This window comes from Pan paniscus, chromosome 21 (assembly GCF_029289425.2).
Source record: "Pan paniscus chromosome 21, NHGRI_mPanPan1-v2.0_pri, whole genome shotgun sequence".
NCBI lineage: Eukaryota > Metazoa > Chordata > Mammalia > Primates > Hominidae > Pan > Pan paniscus.
The window spans coordinates 38,580,944-38,608,101 of NC_073270.2; the positions used below are offsets into that span (position 1 = coordinate 38,580,944).

Sequence of the window (27,158 nt, forward strand, 5' to 3'; positions counted from 1 at the left end):
GGCTAGTCTCCATCTCCTGACCTCAGGTGATCCACCTGCCTCAGCCTCCCACAGTGCTGGGATTACAGGTGTGAGCCATTGCAGCCAGCCTAGAACCCCATTTTAGAGATAATTATGTCATCACTGCTGTCCTGATGGAGCAGCTGTCATCTGCTCGGAGGTACTCAGACAAGGCCAAAAGCAGAGGTGGAAGTGGCAACAGTGTGATCCCCGGCCTTTGTGGCCCCAGCCCAGTCCAGCCAGTGCTCCTTTTGTGACCTACAGCCCTCTGGGGTGGCCGGCCATGTAGAGAGGCAGAGGAGGGCGAGAGGCTGCCGTTCAGATGCGGGAGACAGCATGACGGTGAGGCTGTTGCTCATCAGAGGCTGGAAGTGAGGCTGGATCTGTTGGAAGGAGTCAGATTTTTTTTTTTTTTTTTTTTTAATTGAGACAGGGTCTTGCTCTGTCACCCAGGCTGTAGTGCAGTGGTACAATCACTGCTCACTGCAGTCTCAAACTCCTGGGCTCAAGCAGTCCTCTTGCCTTAGCCTCCCTAAGTGCTGGGATCATGGGCATGAGCCACTGCACCTGGCCTGGGATTTTATTCCAGCTGCAGTTGGAAGCCTTTGGGGATTTTCAGTGGGGTTCCCGGTGGGTGGGTCTACTCTGTGAACAGCTGTCTGTGGTTGCCATGGGGGAGAAAGGGCTGAAGGGGCCAGAGATTCCTTGGGGTAGCAATGAGGCTGCTCACCGTGACTGAAGACCTCCCAGGCTTCATGGCCTTCTGTCTTTCCCCCAGATTTCTTTGATATTAGTGACCACAAATGTGTCCGGGCCTTCACCTTTGTTGATCTGGACAGCTGTGCTCTGGTCATGGACTACTGGTGAGTCTCCACTGGGTGTTCCTCACATGAACCAGGAGGCCCAGGCCTCCTGCAGCAGCCGCATCACTGACTAGGGTTGGGGCCCCCAGAAAGCCTCCTTGGAAAGATCTGGAAATATCTCCCCACTGGCTCCAAGGCCCCTGTGTCTTCCTCCCCACCAGGCTGCTTCTCTCTCAGGGTCACCTCTCATGGTCACTCAGAGCTTGGAGTCATTGTCACTCCCCCACCCAAGACAGCCACCAAATCCCAGCAGAGGCTTGTCTGGCTGTGGCTGAGGACTCTGGGGACATCACAGTCTATTGCGAGGGGTGACTTAACAAAGGGCAGCTGGAGGACTAGGGATTCATTTATTTTGATTGAGAAAAAAGTTGAATTCTGGTTCAGTGATGGGCTGGACCTGGTCTGCTGGGCCCGTGTTTGTTGGCTCCTCAGGTGTCTGGGCAAGGCCGGAAAGTGTTGTTGGAACTGCCCTTGCTTCCAAGGAGGAGGGAAGCTGTTGGGGGGCCAGGGAGGGAGTGGAGGCTCCCAGCCTCTTTTTTTTTTTTTTTTTCTTTTTTTTATGACTCAGAGTCTCACTCTGTGTCCCAGGCTGGAGTGCAGTGGCGCCATCTTAGCTCACTGCAGCCTCCACCTCCCGGGTTCAAGTGATTCTCCTGCCTCAGCCTCCTGAGTAGCTGGGATTACCGGTGCCCGCCACCATGCTTGGCTAATTTTTGTATTTTTAGTAGAGATGAGGTTTCACCATGTTGGCCAGGCTGGTCTCGAACTCCTGACCTCAGGTGATTAACCTACCTTGGCCTCCCAGAGTGCTGGTCTTACAGGTGTGAGCCACCGCGCCCAGCCCACACAACCTCTTCTGTCTCCATCTTTCTGCAGGTCTGACTATCACAGAGGTGTGTTCTGCTATGGAGATGCCAAAGGCAACGTCATTGTCTTCACCTCCGAAAACATGACCAGTGGGCTGTTCAACCCCCGTATCCTCCCCAGGGCCTCCAAGTGGGGTAGCTAAGATGCTGGGGAAGGGGGCAGAGGCCTGGGCATGGCCTAGATGTGGGTGCTGAGGTCATCCTGGTCCCCGAGCCCCCCACTCCCTGCCTCTGCTCTGGAGTCTCTGGGAAGGCATCTGCTTCTAAGCGCAGGGTGCATGCCGCTCAGCTCAGCACAGAGGGAGAGGCGATGGGGGGCAGCAGAAGACCACGAGGTCTGGGGAGAGGGGTGGCCTCTCTGAGGATGGGAGGCTGTGCGGGTGCGGTCTGGGGGTGCAGGACGCTTCTCACCCCAGCATGATGCCAGTGGTGGGACCCTGGGGAAGTCCTTCATCCACTCTGATCCTGGGTGAGAGCACTGATGCTAACTAACTTCCTCGGATGGTGGCGAGGAGGCATGTGCTCTCCTTGGCTCTAGTGCTGCCTTTGGGTGGGCAGGGGCTGTCCTGGATGTGGGCTCTGTGGAGCCTGGGCATGGCCTGGCTGGCATGGGTGAGTGGGCACAGCTGAGTCTGGAGCACCCCTTGCTGAGCGCTTTGCATGCATCACCTCCCATAATCCGCCCCTACTGTCAGGAGGGAGGAGCCGCTGCTGCAGCCCATAATAAGAGGCAGAAAGGGTAAGGTCACCTGTACACGCCCCTGCCTGGTGAGTGGGGGCTAAGATCTGAAGTCCGGCTGCCTGCCCTGGAGTCTGTGCTTTTAGCCTTTTGCTGGGCTGCATCCCACACTGATTAATAGCAGGAGGAAGTCATTGGAGCTGTTCTGCCCAGGTCGCTAGATCCCCAGAGGATACGGCTCAGGGCCGCCTAGGGAACTCATCTGAACTGGAGCCTGTCTAGAATCCAGCCTTGCACGCACAGTGCTGGCTCTCCAGGTTGCCTCACATCCACCAGGAGGCCCAGGCCACCAGGGGCCCCATGCAGGGCCACCGACCCCCTCTTCCAGCCAGAGTTACTAAGCAGGACACTCCAGGGGTTCCCAGGCCTTGGTAACAGGCCCCTGGCAGGCTCGTTGGGGCAGCGTCCCCTGCTGGCAGAGGAGGGACAGATCCTGTCCTGGACACAGCAGTGGGCTGGCACCCTGCTTGCCTCATTGGCCTCGGGTGCCTGCCCTGCCCTGAGCCGCCCACTTAGCTGCTTGAGCCTAGTCACTCTGCGCCACCCTGGGAACTGGCACGGGAGGTTGTGGTGGTCTTTGAGCCACATGGTGAATGGGATATTGAGAGAGGCAGATGATACTGTTTGGGCAGGAGTCCTTCCATGCCAACAAGTGATTGAAGGCTAGGGACAAACATGAAGATGAGGTGGGCCCAGTGTATGGACTTGGGAGGAGACAGACAGACCCAGGTATGTACCCCAGCTCTGTGTGACCTGGAGCCAGTTGCTTAACCTTTCTGTGCCTCAGTTCCCTTATTCAAATAGGGATGGCCCTACTTCCCTGATAGCTTTGGTATAAGAAACGTGGAACGTTAGGCACCTAGTAAGTGCACAGTGACTATGCTATGACTTCTTCCCTGCCCTCCCTCACAGCCTAGTAGGAGAGACAGGCAGGTAAACTGATGATTAAACCACAGCGCATCATAAAGCTGACTTCTGCCTGTGCCCGTGCACAACCAGCCCCACTCTGGCAGTCTTGGGCAACTTTCCACCCCTCCCTGGGACTTACTTTGCAAGCTTCCTCCTGCCCTTGCAAGATGGGGCTGGTGACTTTGCAGCAGTACAATGTTTGGCATGAGCCGCCAGATCCATCCTTGCTGTCTCTTCCCTCCTCCATCCCTGGGAGGGAACCTGAGCCTAGACTGCCCCAGCATTTGTGACCCGCCTCCTTAAACTGCTCTGACGGAGGACCCATGTTTGTCCCTGACAGTGCTGGCTCTACTCGTCTGTGTCAGACTGGCTTTGCTTTCCCTGAAGATCCATCAACTGCTGGCCTTGAATGGTTTCGGCAGCCGGGAGATGCTAAGCCCCATGAGGGCTGCACCTGGCTTGTCTGAATTCCTCCAGACAGGCTTGTTTTATTTTATTTAAGATTTTTTTTTTTTTTTTTTTTTTTTTTTACATTTTGAGACAAGATCATACTCTGTTGCCCAGGCTGGAGTGTAGTGGTATGATCATGGCTCACTACAGCTTTAATCTCTTGGGCTCAAGTGATCCTCCCACCTTAGCCTCCCAAGTAGCTGGGACCACAGGCACACCACCACCACTTCTGGCTAATTTTTTATTTTTTTGATTTTTTTTTGTAGAGATGGGTTCTCACTGTGTTATCCAGGCTGGTATCATTTTTCTTTCTTTCTTTCTTTTTTTTTTTTTTTTGAGGCAGAGTCTTGCTCTGTTGCCCAGGCTGGAGTGCAATGGTGCGATCTTGGCTCACTGCCACCTCTGCCTTTCGGGTTCAAGTGATTCTCCCGCCTCAGCCTCCTGAGTAGCTGTGATTACAGGCACACACCACCATGCCCGGCTAATTTTTGTATTTTTGTAAAGACAGGGTTTCACTATGCTGGCCAGGCTGGTCTTGAACTCCTGACCCCAGGTCATCTGCCCGTCTCGCCCTCCCAAAGTGCTGGGATTACAGGCGTGAGCCACCGTGCCTGGCCCAGGCTGGTCTCTTAACTCCTGGCCTCAAGTGACCTTCCCACCTGAGCCTCCTAAAGTGCTGGCATTACAGGTGTGAGCCACTGCGCCTGGCCCAGACATGCTTATTTTATGATGCATGCCTGGAACTTCTACTTTTTGGAACCTGTGCTTTCTGGACAAGGGGTGCATGTAGTTTGAGGCATGATGGCAAACTCCCAAGTGATTACTTTTCAGAACAAAAAGAGCCTAGAGTCTCAATTCCTTCTCCACTCCAGCAAAGATGGAGCTCCCTAATGAAGAATTAGCTTGTTTAGATTGCAGCACCTAGGAAGCGTGAGGTGCCCTAAAATCTGGTTCTAGTTCTGCCATGCACTGGCAGGGGCACTCTGGGAGGCAGCAGTGATCTGCCTGAGTCTTTTTCCTGGGGTGGGGGCACTCCGCTGAGCTCACCAGGACACAGTGAGGTGCCATTGAGGGTTTGGGTGGAAAAGCCTTTTGAGAAGCACAGGAGTTGCAAGCCAACTCAAGACGTCTTCTGAGGCTTTGCTTGCTGAGCGAAGGGGGAAAGCTGCTGATGTGGACCTTGGTTTCTTCCCCTATCAGATCACTGGATCAAAGTTTCCTTGCAGAAACTCTTAAATGAGAAGTCTGCTTTGCATAGAAGCTACCGGCTGAAGGTGAGTTGTTTCTTTCCTTGGCCTGTTACAATGGTAATTATCTGTACACACACACCACTCAAAATAAATGCAAAAAGTGGATTTACTCCCTGGGTTCAGTCTTAGCCCTTGGGGTTTGGTCTCTGGAAGCAGGTTGCGGCAGCTGTTGGATCCCGTCAGCTCTATCTGCAGACCACATCTCTGTGGCCATGCCCCTCTCACTACCGCTATTGCTAAGCCCTGGTCCTGGCCGACACCGCCTCGCTCCTGGATGGCTGCAGTGGCCTCTAGCTGGGTTCCCCACTTCCTTTCTTCATGCAGCACTGTCTCCATTCAGGGCCAGAGGAATGATGAGTTAGAAATACAGTTGAGTCACCCCGGTAGCTTCTCATCACATTTGGAACAAAATCTCAAGTCCTTACCATGGCTGTCAGGACGTGAGGTGATCTGGCTCCTGCTTGCAAGCTCTGGGCTTGTTTTCAACCTTCCTTCTCCCCATCTGCTCTCCTGCAGAGACGCAGGCTCCTCTGCTGTTGCCTGAATGGGCTCAGCCCCTTCCCGCCTCTGTGCCTCGGCATGTGCTGCGCCTTCAGGCCGCGGGGCTCTCCCTGAAGGTACCTGTATTCCCCCTATCTACTTCCTGTGGTCCCAAGCAGCCATCCTAGGACAGCCCTGTGCCCACCTCTGCTTTCATCCCTTCACCCGCAGTGTTTACCAGCTCCCAGCTTTGTGTGGTCCGACCATTGATTCCTCATGCTGTCACCTTCACGAGATCGACAGCTCCTCAACGGCAGGGGCTTCGTGCTCTCGGTTGTCTCCAGTGCCTAAAATAGTACCCTGCGCTTGGTGGGCTCCCAATACATTTGCTGCACAAATGAGTGAATGAATGACGCACTCAGGGCGGTCTGGGTGATCCAACAGGCCTGCACTGACTTTTTTTTTTTTTTTTTTGGTTGAGTCAGGGCCTTACTCTGCTGCCCTGGCTGGCATGCAGTGGTGCGATCATGGCTCACTGCAGCCTTGACCTCCCGGGCTTAGGTGATCCTCCCACCTCAGGCCCCCGAGTAGCTGGAAGCACCACACCCAGCTAATTTTTTAATTCTTTTTTTGAAACGGGGCCTCACTATGTTGCCCAGGCTGGTCTACCTACCTTGGCCTCCCAAAGTGCTGGGTTTACAGGTGTGAGCCACTGCACCCGCTCTTCTGTCTTCTGTGGGAAGCTCATCTTGGGCTTGGTTTTCTCTCCAGGTCTCACTCAGTGTCTTGGATTCGGTGCCTTCATTGCGACAGATGCTTGGTGACAGTGTGTGTAAAACCCAGCTCAGGGTCTTGCATGTAGAAAGCACCAAAGAAATATTTGATGAGCCAATCTCTCCAACCCGCCTTTTCCATTCTCGTCACAGAGAGGAAAATCTCTAGATTGGGAGGCCAAGCACTGGTCCAGGTCACAGAGTTGGCGCTGGAGAATTCAGAGCCCAGCCAGCCCCTTCGACTGCGTGTCATCTTTTGTGGCTCAAGTTGCAGTGAAATGCACATTCTCATGCCCTCCGTGCTTCCTTGAGCACTCCACGCTATGACAAACATGGAGGGTGGCAGTGGGCTGGGAGCACAGCCCATCTGTAGAGGGGGCTCCCTGTGGATAACTAGACTGTGGCCTGGACAGACTTGAATTCATCCTTTCTCTCCTCGTGGGAGATGATTAGTATGGGCCTGACCTTCCCCATCCTCTAACTTACAAGATTTCAAATGAAAGTAGGCTTGTGTGCTTTTAAAAATTTTCAGTGACGAGTGATGGCCAGTGCTGGTCATAGGACCTGGGCTAGGATTGCGGGGCCACATCACTTTGTGATCACTAGGAGAAGGGCATTAGACTCCGTGATCTCTGGGCGCCTCCAGTCCCAGCACCTGGTCATGTTCTGGGGGCTGGGCCTAGAAAGTTGTCCTTGGGTGGAGTCTCCCACCATTGCTACTGTCTTCCCAGGCTCTCCATCCCAACTGGTGTGAGCAGGTCAAGTTCATCCCCCAGATGAACGTGGTAGTCTCCTGTTCAGCCATCGAGAAGTCCTCTCTGGTGCTGACAATATTGCCAGCCAAAGCCTCTAAGAAACCCAGGTAAGAAGTGCTTCTCTCCTGGCTAAGGCGGTGGGGCTGGAAGGGAGGGGGGTGGTGAGTGGACCATGGGGGCTGACAGTGGCAGATGGTGGTTGGTGTATGGACTCCGGGGTTTAGTTTTTCCAGCATCGCCAGCAGCAGCACGGTGAGAACACAGCAGCCTCTTTTATCTCCCAATCTATATGCAAAACTCAGCATAGAAGCCAGCACAGAGTGATTGGCAGTCAGTGAAATGTTTTCTGAATGAAGGGATGACTGTGAGTTACTTTCTCCTCTGTGACCCTCAGTTCCCTCATCTGTGAAAGGGTGTGAAAGCACGTACCTCACTTCCTGAAGGGTTGCATGAGGGAATCCTCTGTGGTATGTGTTCAGTAACTGGCAGCATTGGTTCTTTGCAGATGGTTCCAATCTGTTTCCTTCAGTCTAGATTCCTCTACCCTAGAGTGAAGTTTTTTCTTTTCTTTTGAAAAACTAGTTAGTCACTGGGCGCGGTGGCTCACGCCAGTAATCCCAGCACTTTGGGAAGCAGAGGTGGGTGGATCATGAGGTCAGGAGATCGAGACCATCCTGGCTAACATGGTGAAACCCCGTCTCTACTAAAAATACAAAAATAATAATAATAATAATAATTAGCCGGGCGTGGTGGTGGGCACCTGTAGTCCCAGCTACTCGGGAGGCTGAGGCAGGAGAATGGTGTGAACCCAGGAGGTGGAGCTTGCAGTGAGCCAAGATTGCGCCACTGCACTCCAGCCTGGGGGACACAGCGAGACTCCGTCTCAAAAAAAAAAAAAAAGAAAAACCAATTAATCACACAAGTATGTATTAAATGCATTGTCCATGTAAAAAATGAAAACATTATAAAGAAGGTTGGAGTCCTGAGGGGCCCCCTCCTTATTCAATTGCCATTCCCTGACCCAGTTATCAAAAGCCACCACTTCTGGTTTTTTTTCTTTTTTTCTTTTTGTGACAGAGTTTCACTCTTGTTGCCCAGGCTGGAGTGTAATGGTGCGATCTCGGCTCGCCACAACCTCTGCCTCCCGGGTTCAAGTGATTCTCCTGCCTCAGCCTCCCGAGTAGCTGGGATTACAGGCACGCACCACCATGCTCAGCTAATTTTGTATTTTTAGTAGAGACGGGGTTTCTCCGTGTTGGTCAGGCTGGTCTCGAACTCCTGATCTCAGGTTATCAGCCCGCCTCGGCCTCCCAAAGTGCTGGGATTGCAGGCACGAGCCACCGTGCCTGGCCCACTTCTGTTCTTTTACTGTGTGGCTTCTACTGTGCCGTTTACTGTGGATAAACTGGTAGGTATGTTCTCTCGCGGAGTCTTCCTGCTGGGTGGCTCTTGCCCCTGCAGTTTTCCTCCGGCCCCTAGTCTTTACCTTGAGCCTTTGGGGCTCTGACATTTTGCTCCTGCACAGGCTGAAGATTGAGCCCCAGGAGAGTCTTTTTGGGGGAACAGCAGGAGATTTAAGGCCTGTATTGGGGAGAGACTGGGTGAGGCCAGGGTGGGGTTGGGGCAGAAACGGAGGGCCATTGAGACCCATGTCTGTCCCTTTCTGTCCTGGTTGTTTTTCAGGGGAAATTTCAATCCTGAGATGATAAGGCTAATTTCGTCCAACTCCTCATTTTACAGATGGGAAACCCGAAGCTTAGGGAGGGGAAGTGACTGTCTTAGAGCAGACACTTGAGCTGGAGTTTTATCTTGGGCCTCATTATATGTCCAGTGCCTTTTTTTGTTTTGTTTTGTTTTTGAGACGGAATCTTGTTGTGTCACCAGGCTGGAGTGCAGTGGCGCAATCTCGGCTCACTGTAACTTCCGCCTTCCAGGTTCAAGTGACTCTCCTGCCTCAGCCTCCCTAGTAGCTGGGACTACAGGCGCGTGTCCCCACGCTCAGCTAATTTTTGTATTTTTATTTTTCATTTTTAAATTTTTATTATTTTTATTTTTTATTTTTTGTGACGGAGTCTCACTGTGTTGCTAAGCTGGAGTGCAGTGGCACAATCTCGGCTCACTGCAACCTCCGCCTCCCGGGTTCAAGCAGTTCCCCTGCCTCAGCCTCCCAGGTAGTTGGGACTACAGGTGCACGCCACCATGCCCGGTTAATTTTTTTTCGTATTTTAGTAGAGACGGGGTTTCACCATGTTGTCCAGGATGGTCTCGATCTCCCAACCTTGTGATCCACCCACCTCGGCCTCCCAAAGTACTGGGATTACAGGCGTGAGCCACCATGCCCGGCTTAATTTTTGTATTTTTAGTAGAGATGGGGTTTCACCATGTTGGCCAGGATGGTCTCGATCTCTTGACCTCGTGATCCGCCCACCTCGGCCTCCCAAAGTGCTGGGATTACAGGCATGAGCCACCGCGCCCGGCCGTCCAGTGCCTTTTTAACCAAACAGTGCACTGTGTACATTTCTAGACAAGTCCTGGAGCTCCCTGCAGGCCGGAAAAAGGGGCCTCCGGGAATGTCTGACATGAAGGGGAAGTTTCAGTCTTGGGTTCAGTGCTTTGAATGGGGCTGTGTGGCAGAAGTTTGCTTGGAGCTGTTTGCTGAGGCTATCTGTCTGCATTGGTGGTGGTATCACTTAGTGTATATTGGGGTGTCCAATCTTTTGGCTTCCCTGGGCCACATAGGAAGAATTGTCTTGAGTCACACATAAAATACACTGACACTAACAATAGCTGATGAGCTAAATAAAAATCACAAAAAAATCTCATAATGTTATAAGAAAGTTTATGAATTTGTGTTGGGCCACATTCAGAGCTGTCCTGGGTTGTATGAGGCCCATGGGCTGTGAGTTGGACAAGCTTGGTGTATAAGATATGTGTTTCATTCAGATCTTGTTTTATTGAGTCCTGATAGCAGGAGGATATCAGGGGGTCACCTCACCAGGGCCAGGAGGGCCTCTGTGGGCTGGGCCTGCTGCCTTCCTGACCTCATTGCCTCCACCTGCCCACTCAGCTCCACTGGCCTTCAGGCTAAGGCGTGCTCCTGCCCCAGGGCCTTTGCACAGCTCCGCTGTCTGTGGTATGCTCTTGTTATTGATTGACTGATTGATTGATTGATTGATTGAGACAGAGTCTTGCTGCAGTGCCCAGGCTGGAGTGCGGTGGTGTAATCTCAGCTCACTGCAACCTCCACCTCCCGGGTTCAAGCGATTCTCCTGCCTCAGCCTCCCAAGTAGCTGGGATTACAGGCATGCGCCATCATGCCCGGCTAATATTTGCATTTTTAGTAGAGACGGGGTTTCACCATGTTGGCCAGGATGGTCTTGATCTCTTGACCTCATGATTCGCCCGCCTCGGCCTCTCAAAGTGCTGGGATTACAGGCGTGAGCCACCGCTCCTGGCCTTGTTTTTTAAATTAATTAATTTTAAATTAATATTTTCATTATAAAAAGTTTCAAACACACACAAAAATAGATAAAATGGTATATAATTCTTTCATATCACCTAGTAGCTAGTCCACGTTAATATTTCTCTAAGTACCTCAGAGTATCTTCTTACAATATTTGGAACTAGATATAAGCACGGTTCTGGGATGGTTTTGAGCAGAGGACTGGTGTGGTCTGACTTATATGTTGCAGGTGGAGTGTCCATGGGCAGGGGTGGTGGTGAACACACCAGTGAGGAGGCCATTGCAATAGTTGAGGCTGCATAGGATGGTGGCCTGGAGCTGGGCTGTGTTGTGGGATGGAGGGACTGGAGATGTATTTTTGGGGTAGGGTAGAGAATATATTTACACACACAAACACAGAGACACATGTTCCCTTCCTTCAGCCTGGGTGACAGAGCAAGACCCTGTCTTCGAAAAAAACAAAAGACTCCATTCAGGTCAGACACGGTGGCTCACTTCTGTAATCCTAGCACTTAGGGAGGCCAAGGCAGGAGGATCCCTTGAGGCCAGGAGTTCAAGACCGGCCTGGGCAACACAGCAAGATCCCATCTACACAAAATATTTAAAAATTAGCTGGGAGTGTTGGCACACCCCATGCATTCTTGTCTGCATGCAGTGCAATGTACAGGCCGGCAGGTGGCACAATTGACCACTTGCTGGTCTCCCGTTTTGGCGATGCCATCTTAGGGCATATCCTCTGCGGGTGGGGCCTAGCATTGGCACCCCAACCTCTGCCTCTGGAGTCAGCCTCAGCCTCCAAGGCAGTGTGGGCCTGAGGGTCTGGCTTCCCTGCAGCCAGCCTCACCTGAGTTCTCAGATGGTTCGAGCCAGGAGCAAATCTGACAGAGCGGGTGTGGTGGCAGGAGCCGGTGCTGAGTGTGTGGACTGACCCCCGGCGTCTCCCCGACTGTCCCCTCTTCCTTCACTTCTGCCACCACCACCTAGTTGAAGCCACCGTCATCTCCCACCTGAACTGCTTGCCCTGGCCCTCTTAGCAGCCTCACTGTGTCCCCTCAGGCCACATTTCCTGACCCACGGCCATCAACAAATCTGATCCAGCCAGGGCCCTGTATGGAGCCTTCAACGGCTCCTGGCCGGGGCTGTGGATTGGGCCCTGCCCATCTCGCCCATGTCCTCTCATGCCCTCTCCTCCTGGCCCACCTGGTGCCCACCACACCGGCCTTGCATAGGCTGCTCCCTCCGGCTGAAGCCTCACCCCTCCCCTGGGCTCCCCGGGGCTGACTCCTTCTCACCCTTCAGGTCTCTGCTGCCCTGGACCCTCCTCAGAGAGGCCGGCAGAAGTGAGCCTCCTTCTGTTGTCCTCCGCCAAAGCCATGTGCTTACGTCCCTTGCAGGACTCGCCATGATTTGTAAATGTCCATCTCCCTTCTGTGTGTCCACTTCCTCCTGCTGTTTCCCTCTAGAAGGAAAACCCCCTATGGCAGAAGCCTCGTGTCTGTGCCCCTGGTAATCCTGGCAGGAGTAGGAGCCAGGAAATCTTTGTTGATCAATACGTGAATCGGCCTGAAATAATTTCTACTAACATTTTGGTGACCATTCTTCCAGAACATTTTTCGGCAGCACATATACGTGTGGAGGGAGGAATATCTGGTTTGGCAATAAATGAAATATGTGTACTGCCATCTGTTCTCTTTGAAGCCTTGATTTTTAGAGGAATCCTTGTGTCTCTGGACAGATGATTTAAAGGGGAGCAAGGCTGGAGATGAAGGAACTGGCTGGGAGGCTGATATGGCAAAGTCAGGGGCCTGGGCTAGCAGTGGCCATGGGAGTGGAGGGAAGTAGGCAAGGAGGACTTGGGGCCAGGCTGGATAATGGGAACCACAGTGTTGTCCAGGTTGATGCCCAGGCACCTGGCTTAGGCCCCCCGGGAGTGGTGGAGGAGCCGGGTCAGGGGTGACTTCAGTGGAGGGCATACTGTGTCAGGGGGTCGGGTGCCCTACTACAGATGCCTTTGAATGGATTTTTTGGGTTTTTTTTTTCTGAGGCAGGGTGTCGTTCTGTTACCCAGGCTGGAGCTCACTGTAACCTCAAACTCCCAGGCTCAAGTGATCCTCCTGCCTCACTTTCCTAAGTAGCTGGGACTGCAGGTGCACCACCATGCCCAGCTAATTTTTAATTTTTTTGTACAGATGGGATCTTGCTGTGTTGCCCAGGCTGGTCTTGAACTCCTGGCCTCAAGGGATCCTCCTGCCTCGACCTGCCAAAGTGTTGGGATTACAGGCGTGAGCCACTGTGTCTGGCCCGAATAGAGTCTTTTTGTTTTTTTCATGGACAGATTCTTGCTCTGTCCCCCAGGCTGGAGTGCAGTGGCATGATCACAGCTCACTGCAGCCTCAACCTCCTGGGTTCTAGCAATCCTCCCACCTCAGCCTTGCAAGTATTTGGGACTGCAGGTGCACCACCACGCCCAGCTAATTTTTATTTTTTTTGTACAGATGGGATCTTGCTGTGTTGCCCAGGCTGGTCTTGAACTCCTGGCCTCAAGGGATCCTCCTGCCTGTGCCTGCCAAAGTGCTAGGATTGCAGGTGTGAGCCACCACACCTGAATGGAGCTTTTTTTTTTTTTTTTTTTAAGGCGGTGGCGGGGTGGGGGTACTGAGTCTTTCTCTGTCACCCAGGCTGGAGTGCAGTGGTACAATCTTGGCTCACTGCAACCTCCGCCTCCCAGGTCCAGGTGATTCTCCTGCGTCAGCCTCCTGAATAGCTGGGATTACAGGCACATACCACTATGCCTGGCTAATTTTTGTATTTTTAGTAGAGGCGAGGTTTTACCCTGTTGGCCAGGCTGGTCTGGAACTCCTGACCTCAGGTGATCCGGCCACCTTGGTCTCCCAAAGTGCTGGGATTACAGGCGTGAGCTACTGTGCCTGGCCAGAATGGAGTTTTGAAGAGTATAGTAGAAGGAGCTGGCGGGGCAGGATGTTGTGGATGAGAGGCATGGGCATAGGCACAGAGCATCCGCGGTTCTTAGGCCTGTGAGGGCTGCAGGGCCCTGGCCTTCCTAGAACTCCTGTCTGGGCCTCTCCAGCCCTCTGAGCCTCACCCGGCCCTAATGAGCCTCTCCTCTCCTGGATCGCTGCTTACTGAGCTTCCTGCCACCTCCTGCCATATCCACCCTAGGTCTGAATCCTGACCCCTGTGCGGGAGGAGTAATATTTTTTCTTCACCCATTGTAAGGTTTATGGCTGAGACCCTGATAACAAAAGGCAGATGAACAAGAGAAAAGCATGCACATTTAAGTTTCATGTGACATGGGAGCCTTCAGAAAAAAACCCAAAGAGACAGGGACGCCTGTGTAGTTTCATGTGAAGTTTGATGAAGAATGGACGGTCATGCAGGATGACTGGACTAGTACCATCTGATGGCAGTAAACTGTTTGTCCAGATCCCCCTCTGTGTCCCTGTGTCTTCAGAAATAAGGACATTGGGGCTGGGTTTGGTGGCTCATGCCTGTAATCCCAGCACTTTGGGAGGCCATGGGTGGCTCACCTGAGGTCAGGAGTTCCAGACCAGCCTGGCCAACATGGTAAAAGCCCATCTCTTCTAAAAATACAAAAATTAGCCAGGTGTGGTGGTGTGTACCTGTAATCCCAGCTACTCTGGAGGCTGAAGCAGGAGAATCACTTGAACCTGGGAGGTGGAGGTTGCAGTGAGCCAAGATCGCACCACTGCACTCCAGCCTGGGCGACAGAGTGAGACTCCATCTCAAAAAAAAAAAAAAAAAAAAAAGGACATTCCTTTCCCCCAGGTATACGTATAGAGTGGGCACCTATGGAATCAGTGTTCTATGACCTGCTTCAGGGAGAAGGCTAGGGGAAGGCAAGCGTGGCCCTCCTGCTGCTTCTGCTGTTGTCTCAAATGCCAAGGTGCCATATTTTGGGGTAGCATGTCCTAAACCCCATAACCCCCATTGTTTGCAACCTGTGTGACCTTGGGGAAGCTCCTTGACTTTTCCTTTTGGTGTCTCTATCCCTAGCGCAGGGCAGTTCTATTCTTAGGCATTGTATGAGATGTCCAGATGATGCAGGAGACCGCACCCTGCATGGGGACCACACGTAGCCAGGGTGGGGCACCCGGGAGCTTCCTTTCTGTCCCTCCCTTGGAACCCCGCTTTTTTCTTGATTTGTATCATGGATGGGAAGATGCCTGTCCCAGTACAGTTGATGTGAAAATCAAATTTGCCCTTGGAATGAGGCCAAATGCTTTACAAATGTCAGGAGTCGCTCCTGCCTGGGAGCTGTCTCTACCTGGAAGGTGGCATCTGCCCTGTGGGCTGTTGGTTTGGGGCCAGGACTGGGCTGCTGCTTTGCCTGTGGTGCTGAGCCCTGACTTGGCTGCAGGGTGAACCCTGGGTGGTCTCTGGGGCTACTCCTCTCCTAGGATGGAGAGGTAGTGACTCCTCCCTAGGCCTCCTGGGAGGCTCTGCCTCTAGCTCCTCCCACCCCAGGCTCAGTCTCAGATGCTCCCTTGGGGCCACTGCTCCCGGCCCTGCAGCCCTCACTCCTTTGATATTGTAGGTTGTCAGTGCTGCATTTAAGGAAAGGGATTCTTTGCTTTGATTACTGCCCAGACAGGAACTTCCTGGGTAAGTCACCTTCATGTCACCCAGAAGCTGCTGGGGGAAGGGCTGCTGGGGATGGGGGGACCACCAGAGCTCAGGAGAGGGCTGCACAGCGTCTGGCCTCTGTCTGGCTTCCTCTCCTGCTGCTCTTGTCCCCACTTCTGGGCACCACCTTCACCAGTGGGTGAAGGTCCCCAGTGGAGGCCCCTGGGACTGACACCCACGTCTTGACCACAGTGACTGGTGGCTACGATGCCTCCATCCGCCTGTGGAACCCCTTTGTCTCAAAGAGGCCCGTGTGGCTGATGAAGGGACACCAGACCTCAGTGACGCACATCCTTGTGGACAGCAGGAACAACAGCATCCTCATCAGTGTCTCCAAGGACAAGGTCCGCCCCGACAGTCCGCCTGACTCCTTCTGTTCCTCAAGGAAACACACTGGCCAGAGAAATGGCATGACCTACCTGCCCACGGCCCCACATCTGGCCAAAGGCCTAGCAGGAGGGGCCCCGGGTGGGAGGAAGGTGAGGGTGGCCATGGACCTCTGAGCATGTCCCCAGAGCTGGGTTCCCAGGTAGCCCAGCCTGGCTTCTAACTTTGTGACCCTGGCAAGTCCTTCCCTTTTCTGAGCCTCAGTCCTCAGTCTCCCTATCCATAGAATGGGCTGTTGAGTGGTTTAGAGAACCAGCAGCAAAACAGCAGTGCAGTGTCTGGCGCAGGGGAGTTGTGCAATGCATGGCAGCCGTTCCCCTGCGCTGCCCCTGCCCTCGATCTGCACCTCTCAGTTGCTCTAGTGACCCCTACTCGGCTGCCTGGCCATGAGGGCTGGGCTTGGCCTTTCCCACATGCCAGGGCTCCCACTTGGGACCCGCCACTGTGCTCCTCTGCAGCTGTAGGCTCAGGATACTGCCCCGTCTGCTGGGCTGTGGGCCCGCAGTGCTGGGGGCCCTCCTTTAGGGGACAGGTTACGTTTTCTGGAACTCTGGAGATGGAGAATTGTCAGGGCCCTCAGGGTCACCTGGAGCACCCTCTCCAACATATCCACACACCCTCCTGTCTGGAATTTTCCCAGAAGTCCTGGGAGCTGGGATCATCGCCTCTGATGAAGGGTCTGAGTCTGGGGGCATGGGGACAGGGACAGTCTCGCTGAGGTCCCCAGTCGGCCATGGGCAGAGGATGCCTCCAAGAAGTGAGGGTCTTGGAGGGACTTCTGTGGGGCCCTCTAGGGAAAGTTCCTCCACCTGGGAGGAATGGGAGGGGCCCCTCTGGGGACAGGCAGGCCACTGTGGCAACTATGTTGGTAGCCACTATCGGACTGTGTCCCAGGCTGGAGTGGCAGCAAGGGAGGGCCTGGGGCCAGCATGTGCTGCCTGGCTTGGCTTTTGTACCCAGCCAGTGAATTCAGCTGCTCCAACAGGGTAGAGGCCTGGGGGCAGGCTGGGGGTGGAGCTGTGCCCGGCCCTCACTCACTGTGTACCTGGGTTATCTGAGCACAAGAGTAGCCTCTCTGCTGCTGGGTGTGACGGTGCCAACACCATGTGTGTGTGTTAGAAGTGCTTGGACGGACGATGTGCCCTGGCCTTGTTCGCCGGAGGCACCCCCGAGGCTTCAGGAGCCAGCTACATCCCTGAGCACCCATGCTCAGAGTCTTGCCTTTTTCCCATCCCCCAGAATATTCGCGTGTGGGACATGCTGGACTACATATGCCTCCAGTCCTTCTGCGGGAAGTTTTTTGCTCTGGGAAACTGCCCCATCACCAGTGCCTACTTCTTCGAGAAGGACAATACCCTCATCTGCAGCACCTACTCAGTGAGTGCTGTCCCAGGAGGGAGTGGGGTCGAGGCCGCAGGTGGAGGGCCAGGGTCTGAATCCCATGGGACACCCAAGGGGTGGCCACGTCCTGTCCCTCCTGGGACTGCTGAAGCGGCTAGACTCTGTGGCCTGGCCTGTGAGGGGCCGTGTCTTGGGATTTCCTGAAATCCTGTTTCTAGGCCCCCAGCCTGTCACCCTCTCTGCAGCTGCTGCTGCTGTCTGCACTATCCCCACTCAGGCGTCCTCAGCCTCTCCCTCTGGGAGCCACCCTGAACCTCAGGCTTGTTAGGAGCCCTTCCTCCATGTTTTCTTGGCCCCGTTCCTTGTCTCAGTCATGAGCCTCATAACTCTGTCCTGTCGCTATTACATGACTGTTTTTCCTGCTAAGTCATGAACTTTGGGAAACAGGGGCCACGTCCGAGCAGCATCTCTGCAGGAGAGACCCTGTGGGAAACTGAGTCACAGATAGGAAGGCCATCTGTGACTCAGGACTCAGCTGGAACCCCTGTGAGGTCTGTCCTGACCCTGGAAGACAGGAAAGATTGGGACAAGCACGAGGGGCTTCCTGTGAAGGATGGGGTAAGGGGGCCCACAATAAGGTGGAGGCTTGGGGAGCTGCAAGGCTGAGCCACAACCCATAGATGGGAGCAGAAGCCCGGAAAAGAGATGCGGGGGCCACTCGTGCTTGAGCTCCACCAAGGCCTCCCACGCTCCGTGGGCTGGGCCACCCTGGTCGGTGACATGTGTGTCATCCTTACGCACTTGGCTGGCCCTCCCCTAGAAAGCAGTTTTCTTGAGAAGGTATTGGGTTCCTTTATCTCCTTGCTGAGTGCCAGACAGGTGGTCAGCATTTGCTGAATTAAATAGGCCTTTGAAGTTCATTTCAGAGCACCAAACCTTATCAACCCCCTGCCTTTTGTCATGAACAGAGAATATATGACAAAGACACTGTCCCATCTCTCTAGGAACCTACAGGGTAGAAGAAAAACAGATAATTTCGGTAGAAAGTGCTATGTGTTATGGTAGAGTTGTGCTTTTTGGAGCACAGAGGAATCCTTAGCCTCGCCTGGGGCAAGGGGGAGGCAGGGAGGGCTTCCCGGAGGGAACACCTGATTGAGGCTTCAGCTTCTCAGAAGTTATAAGGTGAAAGGGACCTTGGACTTGGAATTTGGGGTTCTAGGAACACTAGGGTTTGGAAGGCTCAGTCTCGGGGAGCGGGGGCCATGGAGTAGGGTGGGGGTATCTGCAGGCCTGCTGAGGAACCTGGAGTCTTGCTGGAATCAGGCCTGCGTGTGGTCAGGACGTCTTGATGTCGTGATTTATTGGAAGTTTTTCCCGGCAGCCCATCGCTGTGAGCAGAGCCCTTCTGACAGACAAGCTCTCTGCCCCTTTCCTCACCTACAGATCGGGATCCTAAAAGGGTACTTAGAGGCCCAGGGGCCTATCAAAGCAAGGAAGAGGACCACTCATTGCTCACCCCTGTGTGCTGTCCTCTACAGCAAGATCTTTAAGCAGGTGAGTGGCCCAGGGCTCGCCTCTGAGGCTGGCGGGAACACCAGGTGACACGGGGCAGAACCAGACCTCCCTGTGTGCCTGGGTCTGTAGTCAGCTCCCATGGCACATTGGGAACTCTTACAGCCTTGATGGTGGTGCTGGGGCAGCGGGATAGACACAGAAAGCAGCTCTACAGATGGGCTGGCGTGGGATCAGCTCAGAGCTCCATCCGTTAGCCATGGGATCGCCTAACTCCTCTGAGCCTCATGCCCTTGGCTGAGCGCCTTGGGTCAGCTCTGGACTGGGCCTTCTTGATGTGGAGTATGAGACAGAGTGCTAGTTGTGGGGCGCTTTCCTAGGTTCCCAGAGTGGGTGCTGTTCTTGGGCATCTCTTTGCAGGGATCCATAACTTGGCTTTTTTCATTGTAGGAAGGGACGGAGGCCCAGGCAGCAGGCAGCACCTTGGTCCTGCGTGGAGTCTCTGGGTTGGGCAGGGCAGCTGGGCATGAGGAGTTGCTTCTGAGGTGTGAGGATAGGAGGGGCTGCTGCCTGAGGCCCTCTGCTCACTCCCACCCACTGGGACCTCTTGTCTGGCCCAGGCTCTGGACAGGTGCGCCGCATCGGCTGCAGAGGTGGCCTTAGGCTGCACAAGGCTGGAGCTCACCATTCTGGGCTTCTCTCCCATCCTGGCTCCTGCCACCACCATCTCTTACTGCCTCAGGGCTCTTCAGTACCTTAAAAAAGTTTGTTTAAAATTTTAAAAAATTACCAACTTTTCTAGATCTTCTCAGTAGGGAGGGTTGGTCTGAAACCACCTCACTTGCTACTTTTTTTTTTTTTTTTTTTTTTTTGCCAGGGTCTCGCTCTGTCGCCCAGGCTGGAGTGCAATGGGATCTTGGCTCACTGCAGTCTCTGCCTCCCGGGTTCGAGCGATTCTCCTGCCTCAGCCTCCCGAGTAGCTGGGACTACAGGCATGCACCACCACCCCCAGCTAATTTTTGTATTTTTAGTAGAGACAGGGTTTCAGCATGTTGGCCAGGCTGGTCTCAAACTTCTGACCTCAAGTGATCCACCCTCCTCAGCCTCCCAAAGTTTTAGGATTACAGGCGTGAGTCACTGTGCCCAGCCTTACCTGCTACTCTTGCATTATAACAATGGTCATGGTGGCAAAATGTTTCATTGAGTGGCATGGCTGTCCTTATTCTCAACGGTTCCCTACTTAAGGGGCAGTTAGTTTATTTCTTATTTTTTTGACGGGATGGTCATGATTAATGTTGTTTCAGTAATGTCTTTTCCAGATAGGGATTATTTTCTTTGGCTAGATCCTGATAAGTGCCATTTCTGAGTTAACAGGTCTTCACCAAACGTTCCAGTTTGCACTGCCCTGTGATACAGGGCAGAGGAGGTCCTGTTTTCAAAAGTGGCTTATGCTGTAGCAGGGGGCCCTGAACGTCTGTTTTCTCAGTGGATGGAGGGGAGGGGCCAAGGCAGGCTGGAGACCACCCTTGGGAGTGGAGGCCCCGGCCTCTCCAGCAGCCCCCAGCTGTGTGCTCCCTACAGGTGGTGAGTGGCTGCCTGCGCGGCACAGTGAGTGTGTGGGAGGTCGTGACGGGCAGGAAGACGATGGAGTTTGCTGTGTCTGGGGGCCAGCACGTGGAGATGACCGCCATGGCCCTGGATGAGTCAGAGCGGTGCCTGCTCACAGGTTTGCGGGATGGCACAATGAAGATGTGGAACTACAACATTGGCAAATGCCTGTTGACCTTTCCCAGTCCGGAACAGCTGGAGGTCAGTCTTGCTTGTCAATTACAGCCAGGGACGGCCTCTTGGGACACAAAGCACAGCTCCTATGACCCTGGGATGCACTATTTTTTGTACCTCTCTGAAAGGGTGTTCATCATAGTCAGGTGGCCTGGCTTCAAACCTCCCTGAGCCTCTGTGTCCTCATGCATGAAATGAAGACAGGTAACAGTGCCTGGACTAATGGGTTTCCACTAAGGTTAGCTACTGTTGCTCTTTAAATTTGCTAGCACTTCTCATTCCACATACTGGAGCTTTGGATTGCATTTCTAGCAGTGGGATCAGTTAATTCACAGCCACCCATGGTCACCCCTATTTGGGAAATGCCTGATGGTATTATAGGGCCAGTCCATGGGAGTGGCATAGGGCAAAGCCAGCAGTTCCACCCTAACTTCTGTGACACAGTCCTTTAACCAACTCAGAAAGTGTACTTAGCTGGCCAGGCAGTGGCTCACGCCTGTAATCTCAGCACTTTGGGAGGTCGAGGCAGGGGGATCACCTGAGGCCAGGAGTTCGAGACCAGCCTGGCTAATATGGTGAAACTCCCGTCTCTGCCAAAAATACAAAAAAAATTAGCCAGGCGTGGTGGTGGCTGCCTGTAATCCCAGCTACTCGGGAAGCTGAGGCAGGACAAGCCGGGAGGCGGAGGCTGCAGTGAGCCGAGATCCCGCCATCGCACTCCAGCCTGGGCAGCAAGAGTGAAACTCTGTCAAAAAAAAAAAAAAGAAGAAGAAAGAAAGTGTACTTAGCCAAGATGCCAGGGGTTGAGTACTGCTCCAGATCCTATCACTCAGTAGTGACTTGACCTTAGCCAGGTCACTTGCCCATTTCCCAGCTATCCTCTATGTAAAATGGACATGGATGCCTACCCTATCTCACTCCCCTAAGTCCATCAAATGAGGGAATAGGATGTGAGAACATGATGACAAATACATGGTGGTATCACCTGTAGGCGATTTTCGTCATCCAGAGATTTGACTTCTTGCTTGGCACCTTTAGGAAGACATTTAGGGCCCAGAGCCATTTTCTCTGATAAGTTTTCTAGTTCTGTTTTCTTTCATCTTCAACAGATTAGTGGGATTATCCATATGAACAAAGTGTTCTATGTGACAGGATGGAGTAAGAGAATCACTCATTTCCTGTGAGTAGAAAGCATGTATGGTGAGTAGGTTCCAGTAGCTGCGTGTTCTCTTTCCAGATGGGTTCCTCCATTCCTGGCTTTCCTGGTGGTTGGAACACCATGCAGGAAGTTAGTGGTGGTTAATGACTATTGCTTCATCTGCTCATCCATCCATTTATTCATTATTCATTGAGGCTAATATATTCTTGGCCTTTTGCTAGGTGCCTGGGATGGGTATAAACAAGAATATTGGAGTCTTCATCCTCCTGGAGTATCTATTTCAGTGGGGGAATGTCTTAGTCCATTCGGGCTGCTGTAACAGAATATCATAGACTGAGTTGCTTATAAACAACATAAATTTATTTATCAGAGTTCTGGAGATGGGGGAAGTTCCAGACAAGGTGCCAGCAGATTTGGTGCCTGGTGAGGGCCTACTTCCTGATTCATAGACAGCTGTCTTCTTACTGTAACCTTACATGGTGGAAGGGGTAAGAAATCTCTCTAGGGCCTCCTTTATAAGGGCACTAATCCCATTCATGAGGGCTCCATTTTTGTGACCTCATTGCCTCCCAAGGCCCCACCTCCAAATTTCCTCGCCTTGGGGATTATGTTTCAATATATGAATTTTGGGAGCAAAATTCAGTCTATGGCATTCCGTCCCTGACTTCCCAAAATTCATGTCCTTCTCTCATGCAAAATATATTCATTTTGTCCCAATAGCCCAAAAGTCTTAACTTGTTCCAGTATCAACTTTAATGTCTAAGTCCAAAATATCATCTAAATATCACCTAAATAAAATATGGGTGAGTCTCAAGCTACAATTCATTCTGAAGCAAATGCCCCTCTAGCTGTGAACCTGTGATACTAACACGTTATGTACTTCCAAAATAGAATGGTGGGGCAGGCATAGGATAGACACAAGGGAGAGATAGGAAAGAAGAAAGGAGGGACAGGTCCTGAGCAAGTCAAAAATCCATCGGGGCAAATGCTAGTAGACCTTAAATCTCAAAGATAATCCTCTTTGGCTTGCTGCCCTGCCCTTCAGGCCTGCTGGGGTGGCAATTCTGCCCCTGCAGCTTTGCCTGGCAAGCGACTGGAACCCTAAGACTCTGGGCAGCCCTACACCTACAGATTTGGGGAGCCTTGCCCCCATGGTGGCTCTATGCCTGGGCCCTGCCCCTGTGGCACTTCCCTGCATGAGCCCCCTGGCCTTGTGGGGCTGCAATTCCAAGGCTGTGGCTCTGCTGGGAGACCCTGTCCTTTGAAATCTAGGTGGTGGAGGCAGCCATGTCCTCCCAGCTCTGCTGAGTGCAGTCCATGCTGTACCATGATCCACAGGAGCCACACCTAGAGTGGTCAAGGAGCATGAAGAATGGAGCCTGTGAAGTTAAGCGATGATGGTAGAGTGCTGTGGTCCCATGGGCACTGGTGGCCATTCCCTTGAAACCATTCTGCCCCCAGAGCCCTTGTACTCTGGGCTGGTGATGGGAGGGACAGTCCTGATGATCTCTGAGTTGGCTTCAGGGTCATTCTTTCATTGTCTTGGAGAACAGCACTGGCTTCTGTTGGGTTGGCTGATCCATACTAATCTCATCAAACAGTGCTTGGCTATGTCTTTAATGATTTTATTAGTTTGTTTTCACACTGCTATAAAGAATGCCTGAGACTGGATAATTTATGACGAAAAAGGGTTTAATTGACTCACAGTTCTGCATGGCTAGGAGGGGGCCTCAGGAAACTTACAATCATAGTTAAAGGTGAAGGGGAAGCAAGGCACATCTTACATGGTGGCAGGAGAGAGAGTGCAAGGGAAACTGCCACTTTTAAATCATCAGATCTTGTGAGAACTCACTCACTATCACGAGAACAGCATGAGGGAAACTGCCCCATGATCCACTCACCTCCTACCAGGTCCCTCCCTCAACATATGGGGATTACAATTCAAGATGAGGTTTGGGTGGGGACACAGAGCCAAACCATATCAATGTTCTTTCCTGAACAGCCTTTCTCATTCCTTTCTATATGGATAGGATGAATCTTTTAAGTTCTGCTTCCATTTTTTTTTTTTTTAAGACATGGGATCTCACTCTGTCACCCAGGCTGGACTGTAGTCATGCGATTATCGCTCACTGCAGCCTCAGCTCCTAGGCTCAAGAGATCCTCCCACCCCAGCCTCCAGAGTAGCTAGAACTACAGGCACATGCCACCATGACTTGCTAATTAAAAAAAAATTTTTTTTATAGAGATGGGGTCTTGCTACGTTGCCCAGGCTGGTCTTAAACTCTTGGTTTCAAGCAATCCTCCTGTCTTGGCCTCCCAAAGTACTGGGTTACAGGCATGTACCACTGCTCCTGGATTCTGCTTCCTTTTTGATTAACAGTTTGGTCTTTAAACCATTTGTCTCTTGTTGCATTTTATTATAAGTTGTCAGGAGAAACCAGGAACTCCTTCAATATGTTACATAGAAATTTGCTCAGTCAAATATCCAATTTCTTATCTTGCAAGTTCTACCTGTCTCAAAACACTAGAACACAAATATAATTCAGCAAGTTCTTTGCCATTTTGTAACAAGTATGACCTTTCCTCTAGTTTCCGATAACATGTTTCTCATTTCTTCACCAGAGACTTCACCAGAATGGTCTTTAACATCCATATTTCTACCAAAATTCTGTTCAGGATTACTTAGGTATTCTCTAAGAATATTGAGGCTTTCTCTGCATCTGTCCTCTTTTCTTTCTAGGCCCTCACTGGAATCACCCTTAATGGTCTATGCATAGCAATGCAAGCTTTTTCTAGCATGGACCATCCATCCTTTACCTATTACCTACTTTTTTTTTTTTTTTTTTAAGACAGAGTCTTGTTTTATGGCCCAGGCTGGAGTGCAGTGGTGCAGTCTTGGCTCACTGCAGCCTCCGCGTCCCGGGTTCAAGTGATTCTCATGCTTCTGCTTCCCGGGTAGCTGGGATTATAAGTGTGTACTGCCACACCTGGCTAATGTTTTGTATTTTTAGTAGAGACAGGGTTTCATCATGTTGGCCAGGCTGGTCTTGAACTCCTGGCCTCAAGTGATCCACCTGTCTCAGTTCCCAAAGTGCTGGGATTACAGGCATGAGCCACCCTGCCCAGCTGCTATTACCTAGTTCTAAAGCCACTTCCCACATTTTTAGGTATTTGTTACAATAACACCCCACTCCTGGTACCAGTTTCTGTCTTCGTTCACTCAGGCTGTTATAACAGAATACCATAGAGTAGGTGGCTTATAACAACAGAAAATTATTTCTTATAGTTCTGGAGGAAATTCTTAGATCAAAGCACTGGCAAATTCAGTGACTGGTGAGGGCCACTTCCTGGTTCATAGATGGCCATTTTCTCACATGGTAGAGAGGACAAGGGATCTCTCTGGGCCTCTTATTTTTGTTTTAGTTTTTTAAGAGACAGGATCTTGCTCTATTGCCTAGGCTGGAGTGCAGTGGCATAATTACAGCTCACTGCAGCCTTGAACTCCTGGGCTCAAGTGATCCTCCTGCCTCAGCCTCCTGAATAGCTAGGACTACAAGTGTGTGTCACTATGCCTGGCTAATTAAAAATTTTTTTTGTAGAGATGTGGTCTTGCTCTGTTGCCCAAGCTGGTCTTGAACTCCTGGCCTCAAACGATTTTCCTTCCTTGGCCCCTCAAAGTGCTGGGATTATAGGCATGAGCCACCATGCCTAGCCTAGGACCTCTTTTATAAAGGCACTGATTCCATTTATGAGGGTTTTGCCCTTCTGTCCTAATAACCTTCCAAAGGCCACACCTTCAGATACTCTCACATTGAGGATTAGGTTTTAACATAAATTTTTGGAGAATATGAATATTCAGTTTGTATCAAGAAGGCAGGTACTAATCAAATATTAATACTTTCATTTATAATTATAAAGTATATTCAGTGCTGTGAAAAAAAAGTAGGAGTTTCTATGGGGGTTGAATGGGTGGAAACCTGATTTCTTCTTGGGGGCGGTGGTCAGGAAAGGCTCAGTGAGGGTGTTGTGGGTGGAGTGCAATCTGAAGCGTGAGAAGGAAGGGTCTCTGTGAAGTCTTTAGGGTAGGATGAGCATTCCAGGCAGAAGGCACACTATGTTCAAGGTCCCTTTCTTTTTAGAGACCTCTGTAAGGCCACAATGTCCCCCCCCTTTAAACCTTAATCCTTACCTAGGTGTCTGACTGGGGGTGTATTACACATTGACTATCTGTAAGATTAGTTTATGTAAAGCCCCTCCAACAGGGCCTTTGTAGAAAGCATGTAGTAAGCGCTTAGTAAATGAGGTCAATGGGACATGGCTTCAGCCCAGCTCCGACACCTGAGAGTATCCTCCTCTGAGTCGGCTTCCAGAATCCTCAAGGCTCCAGTGCTTCCCCAATGGATGGAGCATTACAGGCTGAGCTCTCAGCCCTCCTGCCTCTGGCCATATGCACAGGTTCCACAAGACCAAGCCGGTGCTCTTGTGCTACCACTGGCAGACCTACCACACGGAGGACATCCTGAGCATGGCCAAGTACCAGAACCAGTTCCTTGGGACCTCCTCCTACAGTGGGGACATCCTCTTCTGGAACACCGGCACATTCAAGCCCATCTTCAACTTCAATGCCTCTAGGAGCCCCTTGCCCTTGCAGCCCAAGAGGGTATGTTAACAGGAGCACACTCTCCTCCCACCCTTCTCTCAGCTGTGAACCAGAATCCTGTGGGGCAGGGAGGGTGGGGAGCACCCTGGGAAGCAGGAGGGATGATGGCGACTTGTTCTGGATGGGGTGGGGAGCTTGGTTAGGTAGGTGGTAGTTTCTGTAATTATCCTCATTGGACAGATGAGAAAATGGAGGCACATGGAGATTAAGCACCTTGCCTAAGGTCACACAGCCAAGAAGGAGTAGACCCAAACCCAGGCAGTCTGACTTCAGAGGCTGGCAGTGCTGGTCCTCCATCTTTAGTAGATTACTCACTCCTTTCCCATTGCTACTACACATTACCACTCTGGGCTCCCCAGCAGGGACTTAGGAAACCCATACAGTCTCCAAATTCCCATATCTCAGCAGATCAAAGCAGGAAGGGACCTTAGGGGCCACCTCATCCAGTGGTTTTCCAAATGTATTGGAGAGAGATGCTTGGAAGCTACTGCAGGGGGGCTCTGGTAGGTGGGGTTTCCCCCAGAATAGCTCAGCTTTTTATCTGTTTTATGCTTTGGAGCTTCCATTGAGATTAAAGATAGCCTCAAAAATATTTGGAAACCACTGTCCATTTTACAGATGAGAAGACTGAGTTCCTCATGGGAGCAGTGTCCTGCCTGTGGGTACTCAGGGCATTGCAGCTGGCCAGGAATGGGGTTAGAAGCTCTGATCTGATGCCTTTAAGGGGGCTAGGTTTCTGGGAAGCAAGCCCTGGGGGGCTGGAGGGCCCTGTGGTGTTGGCATTGATCTGGGGCAGTCCTGAATTTACCTCTACGACATTGCAGTGCCTTAGGGGCTGCTTTCCTCTTGGTACAGGTGCAAGATGTGAACAACTGCCTGGCTGAGAGCCACAGGCCCAGCAGACCCTATGTGGAGCGGGAGAAGTGGGCATACAAGACCTCCAGGAAGCTCTCCAGTCTCAGCCCCGAGTCTGTGGCCAATACCAACCTGAGGCGGAGCCTGGTGTCGGCTCCCCCAGTGATGCGGTGCCCGAGAGACAAGGAGCCAGACAGGCCTGTGCCCCAGCAGGTGGGAGCGAGAGCCCAACCAGAAGGCTACCCTCAC

General features: G+C 52.1%; 1 protein-coding gene across 4 annotated transcripts in view; it reads left to right on the forward strand.

The window, feature by feature from the left end:
* EFCAB8 (EF-hand calcium binding domain 8) overlaps positions 1-27,158 on the forward strand; it is a 104,699-nt gene that overhangs the window by 34,432 nt on the left and 43,109 nt on the right. For 2 of the 4 annotated variants that reach the window (XM_024926866.3, XM_055104474.1), the window contains 12 exons: positions 779-863; positions 1,740-1,864; positions 5,028-5,101; positions 7,062-7,192; positions 15,125-15,192; positions 15,406-15,557; positions 16,840-16,977; positions 18,385-18,495; positions 20,035-20,262; positions 21,345-21,415; positions 25,850-26,054; positions 26,910-27,122. In XM_024926866.3, coding sequence (XP_024782634.2) covers positions 779-863; positions 1,740-1,864; positions 5,028-5,101; positions 7,062-7,192; positions 15,125-15,192; positions 15,406-15,557; positions 16,840-16,977; positions 18,385-18,495; positions 20,035-20,262; positions 21,345-21,415; positions 25,850-26,054; positions 26,910-27,122 — 1,601 coding nt within the window. The remainder of the gene's footprint in view (positions 1-778; positions 864-1,739; positions 1,865-5,027; positions 5,102-7,061; positions 7,193-15,124; positions 15,193-15,405; positions 15,558-16,839; positions 16,978-18,384; positions 18,496-20,034; positions 20,263-21,344; positions 21,416-25,849; positions 26,055-26,909; positions 27,123-27,158) is intronic. The other 2 variants (XM_055104475.1, XM_055104476.1) reach the window with 2 other exon arrangements.